Consider the following 24861-nt stretch of genomic DNA (forward strand, 5'->3'; position numbering starts at 1 on the left):
TATTGATTTAACCTCATTCATTTATTTAAGGAGACTTTTGCAATAATTGAATAAGGCAGAACCTCAAACTGTTGCATAAAACAGTAGAACTCACTCCCAAAAGCTAGTTCAAAAGAGAAAGGAGTCCAACCACATATATGTGCACAACAGCTTACCAACTTAGTGATATGGGACAAATTCAACTTCTGAAATATTTAATATAGTATCACAATACCTCTCCTCTTGTGATAGGATGGTAAACTCTTTAGCCACTGAAGTTAGTTATACCCATAAGGTATTGTGTTCGAGTCACAGTAAATGTATCTACCACATTTATGCAATTATCTTGGTCTATTGGATTTGTAGGGTATTCCGTGGCCTTGGGATTAAGTAGCCTCCAATGTGGGATTGAATAACTCGTATACCTAAATCTATTATATATATGATAGATATATTATTCTAATATATATATGATATATATATATATATATATATAGTATCACAATTGTTTTTTATAAACGGATGTTTATTTGTTTAACGTGCTAAATGTGTCAAGACTTGACTTAGAATTTCAGAAAAAAATTGAAATTTCATAGTCTTTAAGTCTTGTAAAGCTTGCTCATTTCAACGCTTGGTTGTTAACCAACTACTTTTATCACTTTGAATATGTCATGGTTGATCGGCAGGACTTCCATACCACCTCTACTATATTAAAAAATCCACCTCTCTGTTTTATATATTTGTTCTGCTTCAGATTTGATCGACAAGTTATCTGATCAAACTCATGCCTCTCCAGCTCCGTCGATTGTGAAAGGGTCGGCCATCCGCAGGTAATTTAATTAACATCCTTTTTTCTCAGTATTTTCTTATGAGCAATGACAATATTTACAATTTTTTTTTTTTTAATTTACATATGCTTCACTTGTTCCATAGTTGTAAAGGTGAAAAAGTATTTCATGGAATTATGAACAGGTTAGAATGAATTGGTTATTCAGCAGAAGAAAGAATAAGAAAAAGGTAGATGACAAACCATTCTTAAGGAATGGCGCAATTTTATTAGAGAAGTTGATTACCTCGTCTAATGGTAAACAAAATCAAATTAGAAGTTTCTCCATTGAAGGGCTCAAGATGGCAACGAATAACTACCAGATACAGAAACTTATACCAGGCCATGATGGTCACCTTAAGTTGTTAAAGCAAAAGTCTTGTACCGAGTATTGTGTTTTGGTGAACATCATGTCAATGTGTGCAGATTTTGTATGAAGGATCAGTTTTTATGTGCTTTTCTGTTCTCAATTTTTTGCCTAATACGTTCCCCAGTTAATCATGAGTACTGAAAGCGTTTCATAGATGGATTTAAGAGTAAAATAGATGAGTTCAGAGAGTTTTAACATATGGGCAAGATCAATATAACAGAAAGGTGTACATCTTGAAAAATTACATAGAAGCATATACGGAAATTGTTAATCACTTTTCTGAACTATGATAACTAGGAGAGGCGATACATTTGCCTGAGCTGTTTTGCGGCATCAATCATTGTTGGCCTTTCTTCTGCAGATTCAGAGACACATTTGACAGCAAGCTGTGTAGCAGCTTGCAATTGCAGGTCCTTTCCAGAATAAGGTTCCTCTCCAAGAATCGTGGGATCTACCATCTTATTATACCCATCTTCAATACATTTCTTCATAATCTTCTCTAATATAAGGTCATAGTCTGGTTCAGCTTGAAGAATATTAGATATTCCGTTTCCAGTCAAGAGCTCGATCAGAAAACAACCAAAACCATAAACATCAGTTTTTTCATTTAATATACCTTTTTTTAAGTACTCAGGTGCAATATATTCCAATAGCCCTTGCACTGCGATTTCAATGTGAGTTTCACCTTCTGGAATAGACACAGACCACGAGAAATCAAACATTTTAGCAACATGTTGATCATTGAATACAATGTAGCCTGGTTTGTACGTTCTAGAAACAATGGGCCGAGAAAATCCAAAGTGGAGATATGCAACTGCATTAGCCACCTCCATTGCAATCTTTAATCTATGTGTCAATGGTAAAGGCTTAAACTGGGGTTCAAGAGGTCGGTAAATAAGGTTAGCATAAGTGTAATGCTGTACATATTCAAAGACTAGAATGGGAGTTTGAGTCTCTAAGCAACATCCGATCAACTTCAAAATATTTTTATGACCCATTTGTGAGGCGAATACAATGCAATTAATAGACTCTTTATTTGCTTGTTCGATGCTTGTATTGTCTTCATACTTCATAACAGAAATAGGGCCATCCTTCCGGAAACCTTTGTATAGTCTATAGGAATCATCAATTATAATAACATTTCCCATGTCGTAGTTGCTTGTTGCTGTCTTGAGTTCTTTAGCAGAGAAATTACGAATTGGATTTCGTTTACCATTAAACAAGGTAATCAACTCTCTTAGTAAAGTTTCGCCATTCTTCAGTATATTAACCCGACCCTCCTTTGTCGTCATCGAACCTATCTACAAAGTCATCAAATGTTTTCACTTTTTCTGGTTTCTGCTGAAGTATATTAAGAACAAAAAAGGGAAAGAAAAAATTGATACATAATATGTACAACTAGGAATTTAGTTTTATAAGGTGTTGTACTTCATGTCAGTCAAGATCTCAGTCAGACTATAATCAATGTCTCAGGTGACGAAAACTGTAAATCAATATATGTCATACATGCCAACTATTATATGCAATTGATGATGTACCTGTCGATGGCTAATTCAATAATCAAGATCGATAGAACGTTGAGCAAGGCTTGAGTTTGAGAGAGAGATCTGCAATTGGAACTTTGTTGGTATTTGGCCGGAGAACTCTAAGAAAGAAAAGGAGAAAAAATGCAGAAAGTGAACTGCTGTATTTCATTACACTGTAACTTGCAATATATACACAACAAGGCTTACTGTTTTACCAACTACAACAACCATTCAGACTTTAAATTTCAAAAACAAAGTTGGTAACTTAATGCACACTTATCTTACACTGATTACACCTAAACATGACACAAAATTAACAACTCCAGAACAACTCCAGCAGCTTCAGTTTCAGCAGGAAACAAGGGAATGCAACTGCTACTTGGCCCCAAGAAACTAATTCAAAAACAAACTAACTTAACTGAATTTTCCAGCAAATTATCAATGCTTCAACAAACTTATTAATGTATAAAATCTCAAGCAGCATTAATGAACATACAGAAACAGAAGAAGCCAGAAAGTCCATAAGATTGGCACCAGTTTTGAATGAAGCAAAAGCAATTTGGAAGGAAGATTAATATTGGCTGGACAACAACTAACTGAAGCATATTCACATGCAGATAGAAAAGGATATTAACCCTTGAGCAGGACTTGATCGTGTGAGAGAAAGCTCTGCAGCTGACAGTTACACATGAAAAGTAAAGCAGAATGAATGAACACATTCGTATCTAATCAGAAACGCGGATTCAAAGAAGTAAGGAAGTCTTCCGAGTCAAACATGAATCAAGTCCATTCAGTCACTACCATATATGTAGACTACATTTAATCTAACATACTGTTAGCCCACTTGGCAGAAATTTCATGGAGCCAACTTTGCAATTTCCATGACTTTGAAATATAGACTACATTTACTAGTTTATTCAAAGTTGACAGATATGCAAGACTTCCATACATCCAAGAATCAACCTCTCTGGTTACATAAAATCAGTTTCAGATTCAGTTTTATTTAACTGCCAATTTTTGTGCTCTGTCAAATTATTCCCACGTACACTTTTTCCCTAACTGATGGAAAATTTTACTGTAACTGCTATGTACAGATTCTTATATATATATATATATATATATATATAGATTCATTTCTTGACATGAAAGTTTGTATAGCAAGTATTCTCTTTTCTTCACGTTAGAACGTGATAAACTTTATGTTATTGAATCCATTAATCATCTAGTTAGAAAGGTGCACATCCTTCAAATTAAAATGGTTGTACTTTAATGTCAGTAAAGATTGAAGTCAGACCAGGATCGTTGTCTCATGTGAAAATAAAAAATGTAAGTTTAACTTGCTCAGATTAAGCAGCTAAGAAAGCTCTGCAATTGGAATTTATATATAAGATCCTAAAATCTCCAGCAGAATTTATGAAACTACAGGACCAAAAGAAGTGGGTCATTGTGCTTACTGAGCATTCACCAGATCACCAGTATTTTCATCTTCTGGAAATTTACTTTGTTTTAAGCCTGAAAATCAACTATAAAATTGCCACCATTCTCAAAAACAATTTGGAAGGAAGATTAATATTAGCAAATTAATGAAAGGCAACAATTAATGAAAGCAAATTCACGTGCAGATAGACATAATAAGAAATAAAAACTGATAATTGAAGAGGATGTGTACCTTTGAGCAAGACTAGATAGTTTGATATGAAAGCTCTGCAGCTCACAGTTGCATATAAAATGTGAAGCAAAATGAAAGAACATGAACACATATATATAGTTTCTTACAAGTATGGATGTCTTCTCAGTCAATCATGAGACAAGTCAAGAATGCATGGTTGGTTTGGGCTTATTTTTTTTTAATATATATAAACTGATGCTTATTTGTTTAACGTGCCAAATGTAATGTTGTGAAGAGTTGATGTAGAATTTGAGGGGAAAAAAAAAAAATGGAAATTTCACAGTCAGTAAAGCTTGCTCATTTCAGTGATTGGTTCAGCTAATTGACGAACTAGTCTTATCACTTTGAATATGTCATGGTTGATCGGCAGGACTTCCATAACAGCTCCTTTCTGTTTTCTATATTTGTTCTGCTTCAGGTTTTATTGACAAGCTATTTGATCAAACTCAAGCCTCTCCAGCTCTGTCGATTGTGAAAATCTGGGTCGGCCATGATAAATTGGGGACTCCGGGGAGTCAGCTGGGATGACCCTAAGGGTAAACCCTGTGGATTCTGAAGCCTCCGGACTGATGGCTGTGGGAAATATAATAACTAGATGAAGAAATACAACAGTTACAGGGAAGTTCTGAATTCCTGTCATTTTTTTTGCAAGTACAAGGAATCGACGAGTCCCGTTGAAGAACTTGTTGCAGGCACATATTAATTTATAATGCTTCCACCAAATTTATCTCTAATTTCAAAATGTTTCCCAACCATTCGGGTGATTAGTGATGTCCATTCAAGTGAAGTTAGATTGGTTAATAGTTGATATTAATAACAAGGATACAACCCATGTTAAAAAATCTATATCTAAAAATGTTATAAGATGTTCAAAATCTATGTATTTTTGCAATATTGTTTTAATGAGTAAACAACTTTTTCTCACCCAAATAATAGCTTAATGACACTTTCTCATGCACAGACTTTTAAATATCACTTTTCTATCCAAATTTATATTCCGTTTCCAATTCCGACATCGTTGCGACCCTACACCACTACTACTATCTTCCTCAATCATCACTCACAAAAACCCCTAAAACCCTACTCTCGTCGACTCCACCAATCGCCAGCAATCGAGCAATTAGGGTTTGCATAGCTGACCCTCCCAAGTCAAATCCCGATCAATCCTAATCACCAAAATCCAACATTCCAATACCAAAAGATTTATTGGCCTTCCCTCTTCAAAAGCCCCACCAACCTGAACCGAATTTGCTCTCTATTTACCATCGAAATATGGTAAAATAGTATTTTAAAAATTTATAGGTGAGAAAATATCATTAAGCTATTATTTGGGGGAAAAAGTCGTTATCACTTGTTTTACTCCTTGAGAACTATTAATATACGTATACATAACCGCTCTCTTATCCGACCTGATTAGATGAAATATATGCGGACTTTATCTTTTGGACCCCGAAATGAATCCAAGGGAATAAATTCCAAATTGGTGTAAAGACAGGGCAGTTTTACATCAGCAAGCTTATCATCATGATTTAGCCAACTCATTAAAATACATGGCTGTGTTTAGTTTCTTTTTCTTTGTGGAAAGAGAAGAAAGGTCTGGATCAGTCTTTCCTAGGGTAATACGCTGGTGGATTTAAAAACTATATAAATGAGAAAAGGAATGGTGAATTTTTTAACGACTTATTCATTTGTGAAGTGATATAAATATTTCGTCAGCCTAGCTAGCTAGTCTTATATTGAGGGAAGAGTAAACGACTTTTTCCCACCCAAGGTTTGCCTTAATGACACTTTCTTGTCCAAAAAGTTTCAAAATACCACTTTTTCATCCGAAGTTTATATTCCATTAATATCCAAAATACTTGTCCAAAAAGTTTCAAAATACCACTTTTTCATCCGAAGTTTATATTCCATTAATATCCAAAATACATTTTAATTTCTCAGCCGGCGTTCAGCGTGCTACCAGGAACCAGGGTAAGAGAGGTTTTGTAGAGTAGAGACCGGTGGATCGAATGGTAGTGACCGATTGAATATTAGCCGCCGGAATTAGCTAAGAATAGGAAACCCTAGATTTGTGATGGCCGACAATTAGTGAGAAATCATGTGTCAGAGTGAGAGAGGTTTTGTAGAGAGAAGACTAGAGATTCAAATGGTGGTGATGAAGAGAATTTTTGCTGTTGAAGTCGGCTTTGGATAGTAACAAAATATTAACATTGAGTGAGAAAGTGGTATTTTGAAACTTTTTGCGTTGGAAAGAGTTGGGTGTGAAAAAGTTGTTTACTCGAGAGGGAAATTTCCCAGCTTCGGCCAACTTGTCCGATGATATATTTAATGATTATTAGTTGAATTCCACACAAGAAACCGCGTTTCTTGAGGTTAATTTATTCATTCTTCTTTACTTTGTATACAATGCCAACTGTGGGCTGTCTCAAACTCAGGGCTGCATTTTCTCGTTTTGATGCTAGTTAATTGGCTGCTACCAGTTCTCACTTCTCACAGGTACATACTCTTTCTCAGCTTCTCTTTCTTTTAGTATATCTAGCTTTTAAGTTTATTTATTCCCATGGCTCTCTATGATCAACTTTTGAATTATGATCCAAGGACTACAAGTTATTTTTATACAAGGTCATAGTTAATTGTTGAGTTAAGGACTTTTTCCCACTCAAATAATGGATTAATGACATTTTCCCATTCACAGACTTTTAAAATATCACTTTATTATCCAAATTTATTCTGGCGAACAACATAGAACAAACTTGGTCTAGGTTGTTGGGGCTTTTAAAGATGGGAGGCCGATGAGTGTTTTAGTGGTGGAAGGTAAAATTTTGGTGGTTGGGATTGATCGGAATTTTACTTCGGAGGTGCGGCTGTGAAAACCCTAACCAGTCGATTATCGATGATTGGCAGGGTCAACGGGAGTAGGGTTTGAGGGATTTTAGTGAGTGATGATCGAGGAAGAGAATGGTGGTGATATGAGATTGCAACGATGTCAGAATCGGAAACAAAATATAAATTTTGATAGTAAAGTGGTATTTTATAAACCTGTAGATGGGAAAGTGTCATTAAACCATTATTTTGGTGGAAAAAAGTCGTTTACTCTTAATTGTTTATAGTGGAATATTAGTTTTTGATATATATTATTTTATTAGATAATTACTATAATGGTTAAATTATGGCAGAACAAGCATCGTTTCTTTAGATGCCAACAAAAATATGAGCCAAGCACACAAAAACACAACAGAGATCTGTGAGAATTTGTGAGAATAAGGATTTTAGTAGAAAACGTAATTATACTAAGAAGATAACAAACAAACTAATGAAAGATGTAAAGGAAGAGAAGTAAAATAAACAATTTTTTCTTAATATTTTATTTAAATATTTTAAGTTATCGTGAGAATAATTTATTAAATAATATATTACTAAGCAATTAACCAAAGACTAGGTAAAGTCTTTTGTCTTTCACTTCACTGTCATTGTGCTCGAAACATTTTCTTTTAGCTAATATACATATATAAAACAATTTAAAGATAGATAATACTTTATACACAAACTCCCTCATACAAACTGATGTGTTTTAAAATTATTGGATAATTTTAAATTTAAAAATAAATTAAATAATTAAAAGAGATTAATTGACAAATATGCAAAGTTGTCACATCAATTTATAGAGAATAGTTTGTATATGTAGTATTACCCTTTAAAGATGAGTAAAGACTGTTTTATTTGTGAAAATGTTGACAAAAAATAGAAATAATATTGATTAAAATTATATATATTCATAATTTAAAAACATGTTTGGAATGATTATTTGAAAACAATATTCTAAAAATGGAAAAAAAAAAAATCAAAACGGGTTTGACAACAAAATATAATTAAAATGGATCTTAATTTGATCGAGAATTGGAAGAGGATTTGGAGTAAATCAAATTGAAAAATCATGTGTAAATAAGTAATATGAGATTTAAAATTTGTTTAAGAGAAAGAAAGCGTTACTAAGAGATTTTAAAAAAGAATTATTTTTTTTAATCTTCATGCATTATGATAATTTTTTTTTTCAATTTATGAAAATAAAAAAAAAATTATAAACAGACATGTACACATTTTAAAAAGCAAAAAATTAACCAAACAAATCCTTAGTTTCTAATTCTGTAGTACTGTATGTATTTATTAAGTGATTAAAAAATATATGTATATTTCCATCCTCAAATAATCTTTCTGCCTCTTTATTCTATCACTTTTTAATTTATAAAGAAGCAATTCTTTTCTTTTATGTCCTTAATATGTTTCAATGTTTCATGCAGGCTCCAGATATTGCTAAACATACTGTAAGCATTTTGTGGGTTCGTGGATATATATATACAGGTCCGATGAGCTCATTTCTAAGAAAAATCCAGGAAAAGATAAATCCTAAGAGAACATTTATCATGAAGAACGGCAAGCATCTATTAGAAACGTTGATATCCTCTTGTAAACATAATCCTATCAGGGTCTTCTCTGCTAAAGAGATCAAGGCAGCAGCAAACAACTACGACACACGGATAATTCTGACGATAAATGCACCTTATTATAAGTTGTACAAGGATTTTTTCCTCGACCGTCCAGTTTGTGTCATGAAGTTGAATGACGATGAATACAGCTACCAACACTGTTTTAGAAATATCGCATTTGCGCCACAAATGAATCACAAGAACATTTTGAAGTTGATCGGATGTTGCCTAGAGACTCAAACTCCTATTCTAGTATTCGAATCAGTTGAGTATGGAAATCTTGATGACCATATATACGATCCTGACAATGAAGCATATGAGCCTTTACAAATGAAACATAGGTTGAAGATTGAAATGGATATTGCTAATGTAGTTGCATATCTCCGCATTGGATTCCCCAGGCCGACCGTCTTTAGAGGAATAGCTCCAACAAATATCTTAATCCAAGAAGAAAATGTAGCTAAACTGTATGATTTTTCACAATCTGCATATATTCCAGAAGGTGAAACCCACAGAAAAGAAGAACACGCGGTAGATATTTGGGGGTTTATTGCACCAGAGTATTGGACAGCAGGTGTTTGCAACGAGAAGTCCGATGTTTTTAGTTTTGGCATATTGCTGCTTGTGCTTTTGACGGGACAGACAATTACCAATCCTTTTAATCGTGAACCTGGTGAGACTACAAGAAAACTGATATTTTGCAACCATTTTTTTAGCAACTAACCAGAATTAGTTGCAAAAAGGCTACATTTACCAACTAAATTGACATTAGTCGAGTAAAGAGGATTAACATTTTGGGGCCCACATGTTCCAACATTTGGCATCTAAAGTTATTTTTTTGCGACTATTTTGTTAGTCACAGAACCGGTTGCTTTAGTGACTAATAAATTTAGTTGCAATTTTTTTCGGATGATTTTTCCCTCCAAAATTTGATAATTTGCATCTAAAATATTATATTTTGCATCTACATTTTTGGTTACAAAAAACACTTTTTTGCAACTACCCCTTAGTAGCTAAATTAGTTGCGAATAATTAGGGATTTATTAGTAACTATTATGATTAGTTGTAGAAAAATGAAATTACCAAAATATCCCATATTTGGACAGTAATTACAAGGGCCCCAAAGTATATACAGCAACTAAATTTGATTTAGTTGCTAATTTAACTTAAAAAATTCATATTCCCCCCAAAATTATTTGTTCCCGCCGGACCTCAATTATGGGCAACTAACACTAATTCTTTACTGACTAAATTTTTAGTTGCAAATTGACTTATTTCCATAATAGAATTATATTTCAAAATTAAATAACTAATTAGAACCCTTACTTTTTTAAGTTATTTACAGAATACCCTAACCTATATAAAGCAAGCATTTTTTTCAATTTCATCTCTTCTCCACGCATGTTTGCCCTAGCTTTTTCCCCAAATTTCCCAAATGCACAACCCAAATTTCATCTCTTCTCCATGCATGTTTGCCCTCGCTGTTGCCCGAATTTCCGAACTACTTCATCTTTTCCCCACGCATCTTCATCTCTTCGATCTGACGCGCCTTCATCTTAATCGCTATTGCCTGAATTTCCGAACTGTAGAACCTGACTTCATCTTTTCCCCATGCATCTTCATCTCTTTGATCTGACGCGTCTTCATCTTAATCGCTGTTGCTCGAATTTTCAAACTGCAGAACCTGACTTCATCTCTTCTCCACGCATCTTCATCGTTCAATTGATCTTCTTGGTTTCCTTCATTCATCGAATACGAGGCAGTCCCTAACCTCCCGTAAGTACAATTTTTGATTCTTTAGTTCTCTCACATGGTAATATTGAATCTGATTTCAAATTTTTAGAAGCTGATGTATTTTCGTTTATTGACATTGCATTGATTTTCGTTTATTATACGCGTCCTTTCTTTGTTCACTTAGAGTTGTTTGTGTGTTTGATAAGAAGATTGAAGTCTTGTGGTGTGATGATAGAAGTTGAAGTATTGGTGTGTTTAATTGCTACTGCAATATTGTTATTTTTGATAAGAAGTTGAAGGATTAAATTACTACTTTTTAGCAACTAGGTCAATCTTGATTTTGAAGACTGATGTCGTTCTTGTGTGTTTGTTTTGATTTTGTGTGCAGATAGTGTGTGCAAAGAAGTGGAATGTGGACGGGGAGATTGCCAACCTTCTATGAATAGCACTTTCTTTTATGAATGTGTTTGTGATCCTGGGTGGATGCAGACCATTTCGGATGACACTAATCAGTACAAGTTTCTTCCTTGCGTAATTCCTAACTGTGAGCACTCTCGATCACTCTCCCCTTATATAGATAGACATGTTCAACTGTAAGCTAGTCCTATGTTTTCATTTTAATCTGCGCAAGGCAAATATCAATTTCTTATGTGTTTGCAATGTTTATTTATGAAGATTTGGAAAATTCTTCATATATTGTGATTGGTGATGCATATGAAGTATAATTATGTTCAATCTACTTTATGACTGTATAGAGATTTCCATTAAATTCGATGAATCATAGATAAATAAATCCCTATCAATTGGTGGACTAGATCCTTTGCCAATAGGATGCACAAGTTTGAAGTTGGCGATGCCAATATCTTGCGGGGGCAAGTAAAATGGAGTCAAACCCTACCTAAAAGGAAAGTATATAATAATAGTTTTTTTTTCTTTTTTAATTCATGTTGGTGGTGCATGTTAATCACAGCCTAATTTGTTAAGGACCTGAATATGTTTAGATTTGGTCTAATATCTTAAAATGAGATGTAGAAACACTTGGAAGGTTTGATGCAAATATCGTATCAAAGTTAAAGATTGTGACTTTTTATTTTTTTAATGCCGCGTGCTTGGACTTATGATATGATCAATTGCCATTCTTATTTCTGTTTAATAGCAGTAAAATTAGTTTATGGTTTTTGTTGATGCTGATAATTTTATTGCATTTCTTCACAAAAAACTGCAACAAAATGTTTCACAAAAACTGCAGTTAATCAACTGCTCCACACACTGCACAAATCAGCTTCACACAATTCACAAAACTGCAGTTAATCAACTGCTCCACACACTGCACAAATCAGCTTCACACAATTCACAAAACTGCAGTCAATTGACTGCTCCACACACTGCACAAACTGCATTTCTTCACAAAAAATTGCATCAAAATGTTTCACAAAAACTGCAGTCAATCAACTGCTCCACACACTGCACAAATTAGCTTCACACACTGCACAAACTGCATTTCTACAAAAAAACTGCAGTCAATTAACAGCTTCACACACTGCACAAACTGCATTTCTGCAAAAAAAAAAAAGTACATTCAATTAACAAAAAAAAAAAAAACTGCACTTCACAAACTGCATTTCTATAAAAACTACAATCAATCAACAGCTTAACACCCTGCACAAACTGCAATTCTGCACTTCACAACCTGCATTTATTTATTGCATTTATAAGGGGTTATATCTATTAAGATTTCAGGGCAAGAAATGTGATTTCCAGATTTCTTTTGTTTCTTTATTATTTTTAAATTTCATGTATGCTTTACCAATAGTGCTTCTTGAAGTAGTATTTGGGAAGGTGTGAGTTAAAGTATTGTTAGTTTGAATGCTACATTTATGCTGATTGGGCAAAGGTGCTTGCTGCAAACAACTTCAGTTAGTTTGTCAATCATTTGGATATGGGTGATAAATTCATAACTGAAGCACTTTAAAGACTTTAAAAACTAGGTAGCAGGAACATGGGGATCAATCAAAAGCAGTTTTCATTCATTTATTGCCCTGTTTGTTGCCTTCTTATTCATAGCTGTGGTTTTTCTAACCAAAACAACATGAAGTTCAGATCGCATCTCATCCAATTTAGTCTTATCAATGACAACATCACTTTGATACAACTATCATTGGCATTTCATTACTTTGTTGATAGATTGCTATTATATGCTTTATAGTGAAGAACAAGGCCAAATTTTTCTATATAAAAGTTTGTGCAATTAAAGCAGTTTAAGGGGAATTGCATTTCTACTTGTACACATCTTACTGCATTTTATTGTATGGTATCATTTTGAAATGCAATCATTTAAAAAAAAATAAAAGAGAAAGAAAAGGTTAACCATCTGTCATTAACATCTTAAAATAACCAACAATTCACCACTTGTAGACCTCTTAAAGGGTTCTTTTTTAATTTTTATCAACGTTTTAAGAGTAATGTTTGATTTGTTGCATTGTATTGTATCCATGTTAATTTATGATTTAATGAGTGATTCCGATAACAACTTCTGATGGTATGCTTGTTGATTATATGTACTCTTTACTATTTCTGAATGTGTAAATATAGTTAATGATCTAATGTCGTGAGATTATTGTATAAATTGACTTATATCTTACCTAGTACGTTTCTCTTATGTTGATGTTTGCAGATTCCGAAGATGGCTCCTGGTACAAGAAGGACCCTAGCTAGACGTACAAATGTTGTTCCAAGAATCATAGTCTTGTACCGACACCTGAAATTGCTACAATCACTAGTAAAGTTATGATATTGTCCATATAAGCATACTGAATATATACTTGGATTTTAGATATCGAGTCACATGTTTGTTTAAAATTTAGAATAACTTTTACTTTACCAACATGTAACCGTCTTTGTGATAACATAGTATTAACTGTTGATGCATTATTTTGATTTTGTAGAGAATATAGTGGCGAAGAACATAAGAGGGAAGAGTAGAGGAGTTGGATGTGAAAGACTCCTAGAAACAGCGCAGTCAAGTTGCATGTAGACTTTCAGAAAGAAGATGGAGTACCTACTGGAGTAAATTCATCAAAGTGAGTACTAAGTAGGAATAGTTGCAGGAACTATGCCCCCTAGAGTGCTTACTTGGAAGAAAGTTCCCTATGATGTGCTAAAAACAAATATTGCTCGGATTATGGTATGTAGTTTAATATCATTATCCATATTGTCATACTTCCTTATGAAAATATATAATACCCTATAAGTTTAATGCATGTCATTATTGTGAATTTAGACCAAGTTTGACATTGATGTCACGGAGCCCCATGTACTGAATGGCTGAACACAAATTGTGTAAGAGATTCAACAGCTTTCGGAGTGCCCTACACAAGAAATTCAAAGCATATGCTACTAAGGAGGAAGCATTATAGAATAGACCAAAGAATTAAAGATCTTGATGATTGGATATCTTTGTACCTTTTTTCGAGTGAAAAGTTTCAGGTAAGGTCACATGGCTTTTAATGTTATTATATATGTATTGTATTTTAATTTCCTGATTTTGTGGTGTTGGGCGGTCAAAACTTACACTGAGAACTGGTTGAAGATGAGGTGTAACCACCGCGTGGTTCCAAGAACTTTATCCAGCACAAAAAGGAAAAGGTATATATGTTCACCTATACAAATAACAACATTGTTGTCTTGTTTACTAAATTTTTCAATTTATGGTCAATGACGATATGAACTGTTAGGCGCAACAAGTTGGGATCTTCAGTCCTTACAATTATTCATGACACTCATTGGAGCGCGAGAAAGGGTGGGTTAATGAACAAGCAAGAGCTATATGTAGTTGATCATTTTTCGTACTGTTCCATATTGCCATGCTGGATTTGTTTTAATTTGAGTCTCATTGCATTTCTCTGTCATCTTTTGATCACCTATAATTATGTTGCTGCTTCTGCATTTGTTTGATATTGGCATTTAGTTTTCCTGAGTGTTACCAAACTTTTATAACTTTGTTGTGGTTGGCTATAGAAAAACCTTTTCATGGTTTATATCTGTTTGGATTGAACTTCAGTCTGGATTTATGATGTAGATAAATAGAGCAAAAAATAAATAAATAAGGTTCAGAGTAGACTGGTTTTATCTAATAAATCATTTGGGTGGAATTTTGAATTTTCTAGACTTGAAAGATGATGAAGATAGTTAACATCCCTTCTGCCTCAAATAGAGAACATCATCTAGATGATATGAAAGAGGAACATAAAGCATGAAATCTAGAACCATCAGGGTATTTTACTTTGAACATACTTTATTTGGTCAATCAATGATGCTTCTTGCTATAAATTCCACTTTTAGAGCTTAAAAGGAAGGCAAAAGTTTCATCTAAAGTTCAACTTCTGTCTTGGCTATTAACTCATGAGGAAGCTCAATACAATAGATGTGATTCAATCAAGATGGCTTCTGTTTTACATATCTTTCTCCAAACTGAAGTGTTTAAGTGTATGAAGGAAGTAGGAAACAATAATCTTTTGTTTCTTCAATATTCTGTACAAATTGAAACTCCTATCCTATGTGGTTATAAAAATCATTTCCTGGCATCTTTATGTGCATATGTACAGATTTATAATTATGTACAAATTTATACAATTGATGAGTAGTACAGATTTAAAACACTTTGAAGACGGGAAATGCATATGTACAAATTCATACATATGGCTTTGTTTTGCCTCTTGCAAAATTAAAACACAGATTTAAAAATATGCCTCTTGCAGAATTATGTGTTAGAGAAAATGCAACAGCCCTTATCTTTCCAATTACTTAGCATGCTTATGCATGGATATGTGAATGTAAATATGTTGCTTATATGTGTATAAGAAAAACTTTATGTTAGAAAATTCCTTTTAGTATTAGATTGATAATGTTTGAGATACTTGCTTCTCTACTCCATCAGACTTATTTTTGTTTGCTGCTGTAGTATTCTTTTATGTTGCTATTTAGTTTGTTGGTTGACTTATTGAATTATGCATTCAATGATGTTAGGAAAAAATGATAGAGCTGCAAGAGGAAACACAAGCAGGGGAAAGTGAAAAAATAGAAGCTGAGATATGTGAGGAAGTTCTGGGTAAAGCTTTCGGATTTAACAAGAATTTTGCATTTTCACAGATTGAGCATCAATCCACTGCAGCAGAAGCTGAGTTAAGGTGCATTGTGCAACAACAAGAAAATAAGATTAAACAGTTGGAGGACCAGCTAATCTTATTTGATCAACAAAAAGAGAAAATAAAAAGCCTTGAACACCAACAATTGGTCCTGTTAGAGATGATGAAGCAGCTAACTATAGCCCTTGAACTAGAGAAATCTGATAAAGCTCCAACTCGACAGCACTTGCCTTCTCGAACTGATGAGAGACTCATCCTCATCAGCTAGAGCTATTTCAAATACCGGAACTGGTGACACTTGACATGCTAACGGTTTGATGGTATTTTTGTGTTGTATGGACAAAAGATATTTTGACATGGGGGTAAACCATCTTTTAGGATTATTTGCATATATTGTTAGATGGTGTACATGGGTGGGCTTTTTTTGTTAGTTATGCACAGATAGATAGGTAAGAAAGGAAAATGTGGGTGCATGCTGTTCTTTTGGGTTATGCACATGTGATAGTGCATTTTGGATTTTTATTGCTCATCATGCATAAAAATCCATGTATGGACTATATATATGTATGAAAATATGATTTTTGATTTAGTGATTAGATTTTTATATTGTGTCCATTATTTGTTTTGTTGAATGTATAATGTAGGTCAATACGAAATGCTCTAAAAAAAACACATTCTGCAACTAATTTTTTAGTAGCAAAAAGTCATTTAGCATAATTGCATTCCGTTGCAGGTCAATATGAAATGCTCTAAAAAAAACACATTCTGCAACTAATGTTTTAGTAGCAAAAAGTAATTTAGTATAATTGATTCCATATTCAGTGTCTTAAAAATAGTCGCGATAACATTTTGATTTCACATTCAGCGTCTAGAATGATACAATTAACCACTAAATTTTTGTCACTAAAAGATACATTCGGCCACTAATAAAATAGTCACAAAAACTTATTGGATTCCAATTCAGCTTCTAAAATGACTATAATTAACTACTAAATTTTGGTCACCAAAAGATACATTCGGCCACTAATAAAATAGTCGCGAAAACCTATTGGATTCCACATTCACATCTAAAATACTATAATTAACTACTAAATTTTGATCACCAAAAGATACATTCGGCCACTAATAAAATAGTCGCAAAAACCGTTTGGATTCTACATTCAGCATCTAAAAGTTACAATTAGCCACTAAATTTTGGTTACAAAAAAATACATTCGTCGACTATAAATGTTGCGAAAGCCTAAAATAAACCTTTTACGAAATTACCTTACACCTTTGGCGTCTAATTTGTGTGGGATTCGTGATAAATTCTTAGCCACTCACTAAAACTGACATTTTGCAACTAATTGATTAGTCGCTATACAATTTTACCAAATTACCCTTCAACTTTTAGCGTCTAAGTTGGGGGACTATTTTGACCAGCATTTACCGACTATTTTGATAGTCGCAAAAAAAAAAACTTTTTGCGTCTAAACCACAATATAGACGCGCTATGAATCTGCGACCAGCCTACTGCAACTAAAGGGGCACCAACCGAATTTAGACTCTAAAAATGGCTTAGCGTCTAAATGTGACTTTCTGCGTCTAATTTTGCTAGACGCAGAATGCCAGTTTTCTTGTAGTGTGACGAATATTTCTTATTAGATCAAGTGAAGAATTACAAGTATAGTGATAGGCTTAATGAAATTGTGGATCCTATCATTCTTAGAAACGGATTGTGTGCTAAAGAAGATCAGCAGTTGCAATCTTTTATAGACCTCGCCTTTAAATGTGTCTCCCAATCAGCTGAAGAAAGACCACCAATAATTGATGTGGCGAAACAACTGAGAAAAATATATCACTCTGGTTAATGTCCTAATTTAAGTTATACAACTGTTACCTTGTTTATTAAGAGTTTCTTTCCTTGTTTATGGATCATTGTCTTATGTATCTTGTTGGTATCAGTAGATGAAGAAATACAACAGTTACAGGGAAGTTCTGAATTCCTCCCATTGTGTAAGTGCAAGGAATCGAGTCGTGTTGAAGAATTTGTTGCAGGCATATTAGTTTATGATATGCTTCCACCATTTCAAAAATGTTTTCCAACCATTCAAGTGATTAGCGATGTCCACTCGAGTGATCTCAGATCGGTTAGTAGTTTATGTAAGGGATAATTAATTTAAACCCCCTGAGGTATCAGAATTAACAGAGAACCCCCTGCCATAAGTGAGACATTACCATTGTTAAATTTGGGAAGCTCATTGTCTTTGGAGTAATGGTATGCACCATTGTTAAAGCTCCTGGATTGGTTGTCTCAATAATACCACAATACCTATAAATCAAGTTGAAACATGCTTCATGATTTCTCCCCTACACTCTCCAAAGCCAAACTCTTTCCTCTGTAGAGTTGGTAATTCCTAATCTTCACACCCGAATTCTTATATGACTCTTATGATATTTCTTTAACTTTCACTTTGGGGTTTTGTTCGAATATATCAATGAACTCCTTGGCAACCCAAATTGAAGTAACATCCTTATCTGATCTCAGCCTTTGGCAATTATGTTCGTCAGTAAAAGTCTTGATTTCGAAGGATTTGTCTTCACCACTTGCTAAAGACAAATGGATTCTCCAAGGGCAGCCTTCAGCAGCACACTCTGCAGTGAACTTGTACCTTTCATTCTTCACCCTCTTCAATTGAAACCTTGCTTTCACTAAATGCTTAGTTGTTAACTTGCTCTAAATCCCTGAACATCATGCTAGCCTCCAGCTTGGGTGGCTCCTTCTTGTTAGCTTGCTCTTTGTATTGTCTAGCTTTCAGTTCCTCTGATACACCGAAAGATTGTTTTAACCTTATTGTATTTGCATCACAAATGAGTCATAAAAATATTTTGATATTGATGGGATGTTGCTTGGAGACTCAAATTCCCACTCTGGTTTTTGAATCTACATAGTATGGTTCTCTTGCTGACCGAATTTATCGTCCTTATCAACCCCATTTTAAGCCTCTACTGTTAACACATAGATTGAAGATTGCAATGGATATAGCTAATGTTGTCGCATATCTCCATGTTGGATTTGCTAGGCCCATCGTTTTTCGATATATCAAACCCTCGAGTATCTTATTCCATGAACAATATGTTGCGAAACTATTCAATTTTTCACTATCCAAGTCTATTCCAGAAGGTGAAACCCACGTAAGAGATAGTGTGATGGGAGAGTTTGGATTTGTTGCACCGAAGTACCTCACTACAGGTCATTGCAACGAGAAAAGTGATGTTTATAGTTTTGGAGCATTACTAATCGTACTTTTCACTGGACAAAGGATTACTTATCTCTCACGTCTTAAAACTAGTGATAAACATTCGTTATGGGAATGTGTGGATAAGTATTTCAAACAGAGTAGTGTTAATAAGATAGCAGATCCTGTAATTGTTAGAGACCTGATATACAAGACCTCCCTACTTCCAAGAAACATCGCTTCTAGTTAGGTAAAATCAGCTTCATATCTTTTAATATATGTAAGTGCCCATTGCGGAGTTCTCTCAAATTCATTTTTCTGTTTTCTTCATCTCAATACTTGAATTAGACATTACTAGGTACACAGACCTTTTAGCCTGACTGATGTAAATATTTACTGTAACTGCTATGTGTGAACTCTTATACATTTGTTAGCATATTTTCCCTTTTCTTTACATTAGACAGTGATCTTGATTGAGAAGAATCCAGTAATTTCCTTGCAAACAGATGAGACAGTTAGAACTATGGCCAGTTTTATATGTATAAATTAATATATTTATTGGGGCTTTATACAGGTTATAGATGATTACTTGTTTGAGGAAAAGAAAGAACTTGCAAAACACAGATGAATCAATATTCTTGATGAAGAATGGCCAAATTTTACTAGAAAAATCGATTACCTCTTGTAATGGTAAATGTAATCTTATTCGCGGTTTCACTACTGACGAGCTCAAGAATGCAACAGACAACTATGCCCTGCAGAAAGTTATAAGAGATGGATATGTTTATAAACTGTATGAAGGTGTTCTGCAGGACCGCACAGTTTCTATTATGAAGTTCAATGACGTTCTGGATGATTGTGAAGATTGTTTCAATAACATTGTATTTTCATCGCGGATAAGTATCTGCAAAAATGTTTTGAAGTTGACTGGATGCTATTTAGATACTCGAATTCCCATTCTGGTTTTTGAACTTGTGCAGTTTGGCACTATTGCTAATCATATTTACCATCATTCCCATTTTGAGGCTTTAGAATTGTCACAAAGGCTCAAAATTGCAATGGGGATAGCTAATGCAGTTGCATATCTCTATTTTGGATTCCCCAAGCCTGTTGTGTTTCTAAATATCAAACCATCAAGAATCTTTCTCAATGAAAATTATGTTGCCAAACTATTTGATTTTTCACTTTCTGTGACTATTCCAGAAGGTGAAATGTAATACTCCGTATTTTCTTTGTGGATTTTATTTAATTTTATTTATGTGAATCTAGGGGGTAATGTGTAAGAATTGAAACTTTTTGGAGACGCTTTAGTAAGAAATAAGGCCTGGTGGGTCTATTAAATAGTTTTGCAGGAGCACTTAAGTGAAATTGGAAGTGTGAAAATCTTTCAACGACATTATGAAATTGATTAAAGATGAGGAATTTTGGGTTGCAAGATGTAAGAATAAGAGACTAAGGGATGCATGTATAATTGGCCATTGCAAGATGGATTAAAGGAATTTTTTTTTGGAGAATCAGCCCCCGATTTTGGCACCTTGTTTTGCCAATGTTGGTTGTAGATTTATATTAAATTGAAATGAGGAGAAGAAGAATGGGGGAGTGGAGAAAGAGAGGGCGGAGAGAGTGAAAGGAAAAAGGGTGAGAGAGCGAGAAGTTTGTTTTTTTTTTTTTTTTCCTCTTTTTGCCTTCATTCTCCTATGTAAATTGAAAAAAAAAAAAAATTGAGTTGTAGTAGAAGAGGGCCGAGAGGTGATTTGTAGGGGAAGAATTTTCCAAAAAAAAAAATGTTTGGGTAAAGTACTAAGTGTTAGGCATGCATTTTCAATCCTTCATCATATTTATTCAATCTTTCATTCCCTCATTGTTTAGATCCCAAATCTTATTTCAATTTTGAATCAAATAGGTGAAGAAGATAGGAGGACTGAGCACTTGACTTGAAAGCAAAGGAGAAAGTGTGAGTGGAATAGTATTGCATAAAAGAATTCATGCATCCAAAATTTCATCTCGGTTTGGATTCTATTTTGCTCATATGGGTGTTGACCTTGCTGAATGTTTCTTTTTTATTAATGAAATGGTTTAATTATGTGCTGGAGTGGAAGTGGAAATGAAAAAAAAAAAAAATTATATTAAGAAGGTGTTAAGATTGGGCAAATGAATTTTCATTAATAGGAATGGTTATAAAATCGTGTTTATGTAAATTTTAATCTTTCCTCTAGATTAAACGGAAATGCATGCTATGGTTGGTTAATTTGATTGGCTATTGGGCTCATTTATTTGTTTACAATTGGGAGTATTTGATCTGTTTTGAACCAAATGGTGTAGAATGAATTGGAAGGTTGTGGGTTAGTTATAAAATTGACTTGATTAGAAACATGAATATGGGTGGATACTAAATGAATTTTGAATTTTATATTTGAATGTTCTGCTAAGCTTTGTGATGAGTGGATGGCTGGCAAATTTGGGAAATAATGGGCATGAGACTGCTGGCCTATACTGTGTAGAATGTGAACGTTTACTTTGCCTAAAAGTTTAGAGATTGGTTGGGATTTTTGGCGGTAATGGATATGAAATCATGAGCTAGATGTTTACTTAAAGTGTATATATATTTTTGCTGTATTGTTGTTGCATTGTTGGCTAGATATTTTTGGAGTCATCAGTGTAGTAATTGCTGCATTTTCATAAACTGTGGACTTGATTAAATGTGATTGTTGAGTGGGAATGAGTGCTCGAAGTTGGTAAAATAGTAGAATGGATATTAAGGTAGAATGGATATGAAGTTAATGAGTTATTAAATACTATAAATGGTACATTTTACACACTTTTGTATTTTGACATGGTGAGCACTGAAATCATGATTACATGCCCTTCTTATTGAAATGTTATATCATATTATACTCTATATATAAATACACAAGGCATGCATGATGCATATTTGGAATGAAATTGTGGATGCATGATCATTAATATGTTTGACTTCTGGATTGGAAACCACCCTTGTTTAGCATCCGTCCCCTTCCAAACATTAGCTGGTATTTGATATTTATCCTCATGCGTGCATTGAGGTGGTCCGTCCTACCGAACGATTGGGATATCCTACTAGGACAAGACGGACACCTGACAAGCTCCAGGCGGTTATTGGCCGATGTGAGATTTTGGATGCCCCAACAGTAGACTGTGGGTCGAGCATGGTTATCCAGTGATGTTCGTACCATCTCGAGGGTAGACTGCAGATGGTGCCACCCCGAGGGTAGATTGCGGGTGGTGTCGTTTCATGTCTGAGTTAGGGACTAATTCGAAGAGTTATGATCTAGGTCCCTAAGTGGTAGTAGGGTGGTGATAATTGATTTATTTTATATGATAGTAGTGTGTGATTTCATGGCATCCGAGAATAATATATGGTGTTTGTTGCCTCATCATATGTTGTGTGGCATGCAACTGGATTATTCATGCATGTTTTCAAAGTTAAAGTTATTTTCGTATAAAATATATTATCCGCTCACTGGGCTTTCTAGCTCACTGTTTTATGTTTCCTCCCCCAGGATTGTAGATGAATGTTTTTTTTATGAATGTTTTTTTTTTATAGAGCATTCACTTTCCTTTCGGGATCCTCAGTCTCTTGAAGCGCCCGGATCTGGTGGGATAGGGATACTCGGGAGGGGGTGTGACATGAAACCCATATAAATGACGCGGTGGCAGGAACAGTGGGATATATTGCTCCAGAGTACATGATTACAATTGATTGCAATGAGAACTGCAACGTTTATAGTTTTGGTATTTTACTTCTTGAGCTTTTGACAGGACAAACAGTATATGATCCTTCACGCAGCAAAAATGGAGCTGATTATTGAATCATGAGATGAAATTCATTGAAGATGGTAGGTTTAAGGAGGTAGTAGATCCCATCCTTCTTAGAGACAAATCATGTCCTATAAAAGAGACGCTATTACAAGCTTTGACAGAGCTCATTCTTAAATGTGTTTGTGAATCTGCTGAAGACAGACCAATGATTGATGTGGCAAACAACTTAGGCAAATGTATCAATTGTCCAGTTAAAATGATATTTAATGTGCTTTTTTATGTTCCTAGCTAGTTAATTAGAACTACTGAAGTTATTGTATCAGGGATTTGTGAACAGGTTAGGTGAGTTCAATTGCTTTGGTGAACATCATGTCAATGCGTGCAGATGTTGTATGAAGGATCAGTTTTTATGTGCTTTTCTGTTCTCAATTTTTTGCCTAATTTGTTCCCCAGTTAATCATGAGTACTGAAAGCGTTTCATAGATGGATTTAAGAGTAAAATAGATGAGTTCAGAGAGTTTTAAACATATGGGCAAGATCAATATAACAGAAAGGTGTACATCCTGAAAAATTACATAGAAGCATATACGGAAATTGTTAATCACTTTTTTGAACTATGATAACTAGGAGAGGCGATACATTTGCCTGAGCTGTTTTGCGGCGTCAATCATTGTTGGCCTTTCTTCTGCAGATTCAGAGACACATTTCACAGCAAGCTGTGTAACAGCTTGCAATTGCAGGTCTTTTCCAGAATAAGGCTCCTTTCCAAGAATCATGGGATCTACCATCATATTATACCCACCTTCAATATATTTCTTCATAAGCTTCTCTAATATATGGTCATAGTCTGGTTCAGCTTGAAGAATATTAGACATTCTGTTTCCAGCCAAAAGCTCGATCAGAAGACAACCAAAACCATAAACATCAGTTTTTTCATTTAATTTACCTTTTTTTAAGTACTCAGGTGCAATATATCCCAATAGACCTTGCACTGCGATTTCAAAGTGAGTTTCACCTTCTGGAATAGACACAGACCACGATAAATCAAACACTTTAGCAATATTTTGATCATTGAATAAAACGTAGCCTGGTTTGTACATTCTACAAACAATGGGCCTAGAAAATCCAAAGTGGAGATATGCTACTGCATTAGCCACCTCCATTGCAATCTTTAATCTCTGTGTCAATGGTAAAGGTTTAAAATGGGGTTCAAAAGGATGGTAAACAAGGTTAGCAAAAGTGTAATACTGTACAGATTCAAAAACTAGAATGGGAGTTTGAGTCTCTAAGCAGCATCCGATCAACTTCAAAATATTTTTATGACCCATTTGTGAGGCGAATACAATGCAATTAATGGACTCTTTATTTGCTTGTTCGATGCTTGTATTGTCTGCGTACTTCATAACAGAAATAGGGCCATCCTTCAGGAAACCATTATATAGTCTATAGGAATCGTCAATTAGAATAACATTTCCCACGTCGTAGTTGCTTGTTGCTGTCTTGAGTTCTTTAGCAGAGAAATTACGAATTGGATTTCGTTTACCATTAAACAAGGTAATCAACTCTCTTAGTAAAGTTTCGCCATTCTTCAGTATATTAACCCGACCCTCCTTTGTCGCCATCGAACCTATCTACAAAGTCATGAAATGGTGTCACTTTTTCTGATTTCTGCTGAAGTATATTAAGAACAATTAAGGGAAAGAAAAAATTGATCCATAATATGTACAACTAGGAATTTAGTTTTATAAGGTGACGAAATTGATCCATTTTTCTTCATGTCAGTCAAGATTGAAGTCAGACTATGATCAGTCAAGATTGAAATCAGGTGACGAAAAATGTAAATCAACATATGTTACACATGCCAACTATGAACATACAGAAACAGAAGCCAGAAAGCCCATAAAATCGGCACCACTTTTGAATGAAGCAAAAACAATTTGGAAAGATTAGTATTGGCTAGACAACAACAAACGGAGGCATATTCACATACAGATAGACATACTGAGAATTAACATATGATAAATAAAAAAGGATATGAACCTTTGAGCAGGACATGATCGTGTGAGGGAAAGCTCTGCAGCTCACAGTTACATATGAAAAGCAAAGCAGAGTG

General features: G+C 34.3%; 3 protein-coding genes across 3 annotated transcripts; 1 reads left to right on the forward strand and 2 right to left on the reverse strand.

Annotated features, from left to right (window-relative positions):
* Positions 1-1468: 1468 nt before the first annotated feature.
* On the reverse strand, positions 1469-2467 carry LOC116141501 (non-functional pseudokinase ZED1-like). The gene has a single exon (XM_031427008.1). It carries the CDS (start codon positions 2465-2467, stop codon positions 1469-1471), a length of 999 nt encoding a protein of 332 aa, XP_031282868.1.
* Positions 2468-19531: 17064 nt separating this feature from the next.
* LOC116141502 (non-functional pseudokinase ZED1-like) lies at positions 19532-20167 on the forward strand. Its single transcript, XM_031427009.1, has one exon. The coding sequence runs from the start codon at positions 19532-19534 to the stop codon at positions 20165-20167; it is 636 nt and encodes a 211-aa protein (XP_031282869.1).
* A 3204-nt stretch (positions 20168-23371) lies between these two features.
* Positions 23372-24370, reverse strand: LOC116141504 (putative wall-associated receptor kinase-like 16). The gene has a single exon (XM_031427010.1). It carries the CDS (start codon positions 24368-24370, stop codon positions 23372-23374), a length of 999 nt encoding a protein of 332 aa, XP_031282870.1.
* Positions 24371-24861: the final 491 nt, after the last annotated feature.

Source organism: Pistacia vera, unplaced genomic scaffold, assembly GCF_008641045.1.
Source record: "Pistacia vera cultivar Batoury unplaced genomic scaffold, PisVer_v2 Contig4, whole genome shotgun sequence".
In the NCBI taxonomy this organism is placed as follows: domain Eukaryota; kingdom Viridiplantae; phylum Streptophyta; class Magnoliopsida; order Sapindales; family Anacardiaceae; genus Pistacia; species Pistacia vera.

What these genes read in the sequence shown, in the direction of transcription:
- LOC116141501 (XM_031427008.1), bottom strand. Translation starts at nt 2,467, where the DNA reads ATGACGACAAAGGAGGGTCGGGTTAATATACTGAAGAATGGCGAAACT.
- LOC116141502 (XM_031427009.1), top strand. Translation starts at nt 19,532, where the DNA reads ATGATTACTTGTTTGAGGAAAAGAAAGAACTTGCAAAACACAGATGAA.
- LOC116141504 (XM_031427010.1), bottom strand. Translation starts at nt 24,370, where the DNA reads ATGGCGACAAAGGAGGGTCGGGTTAATATACTGAAGAATGGCGAAACT.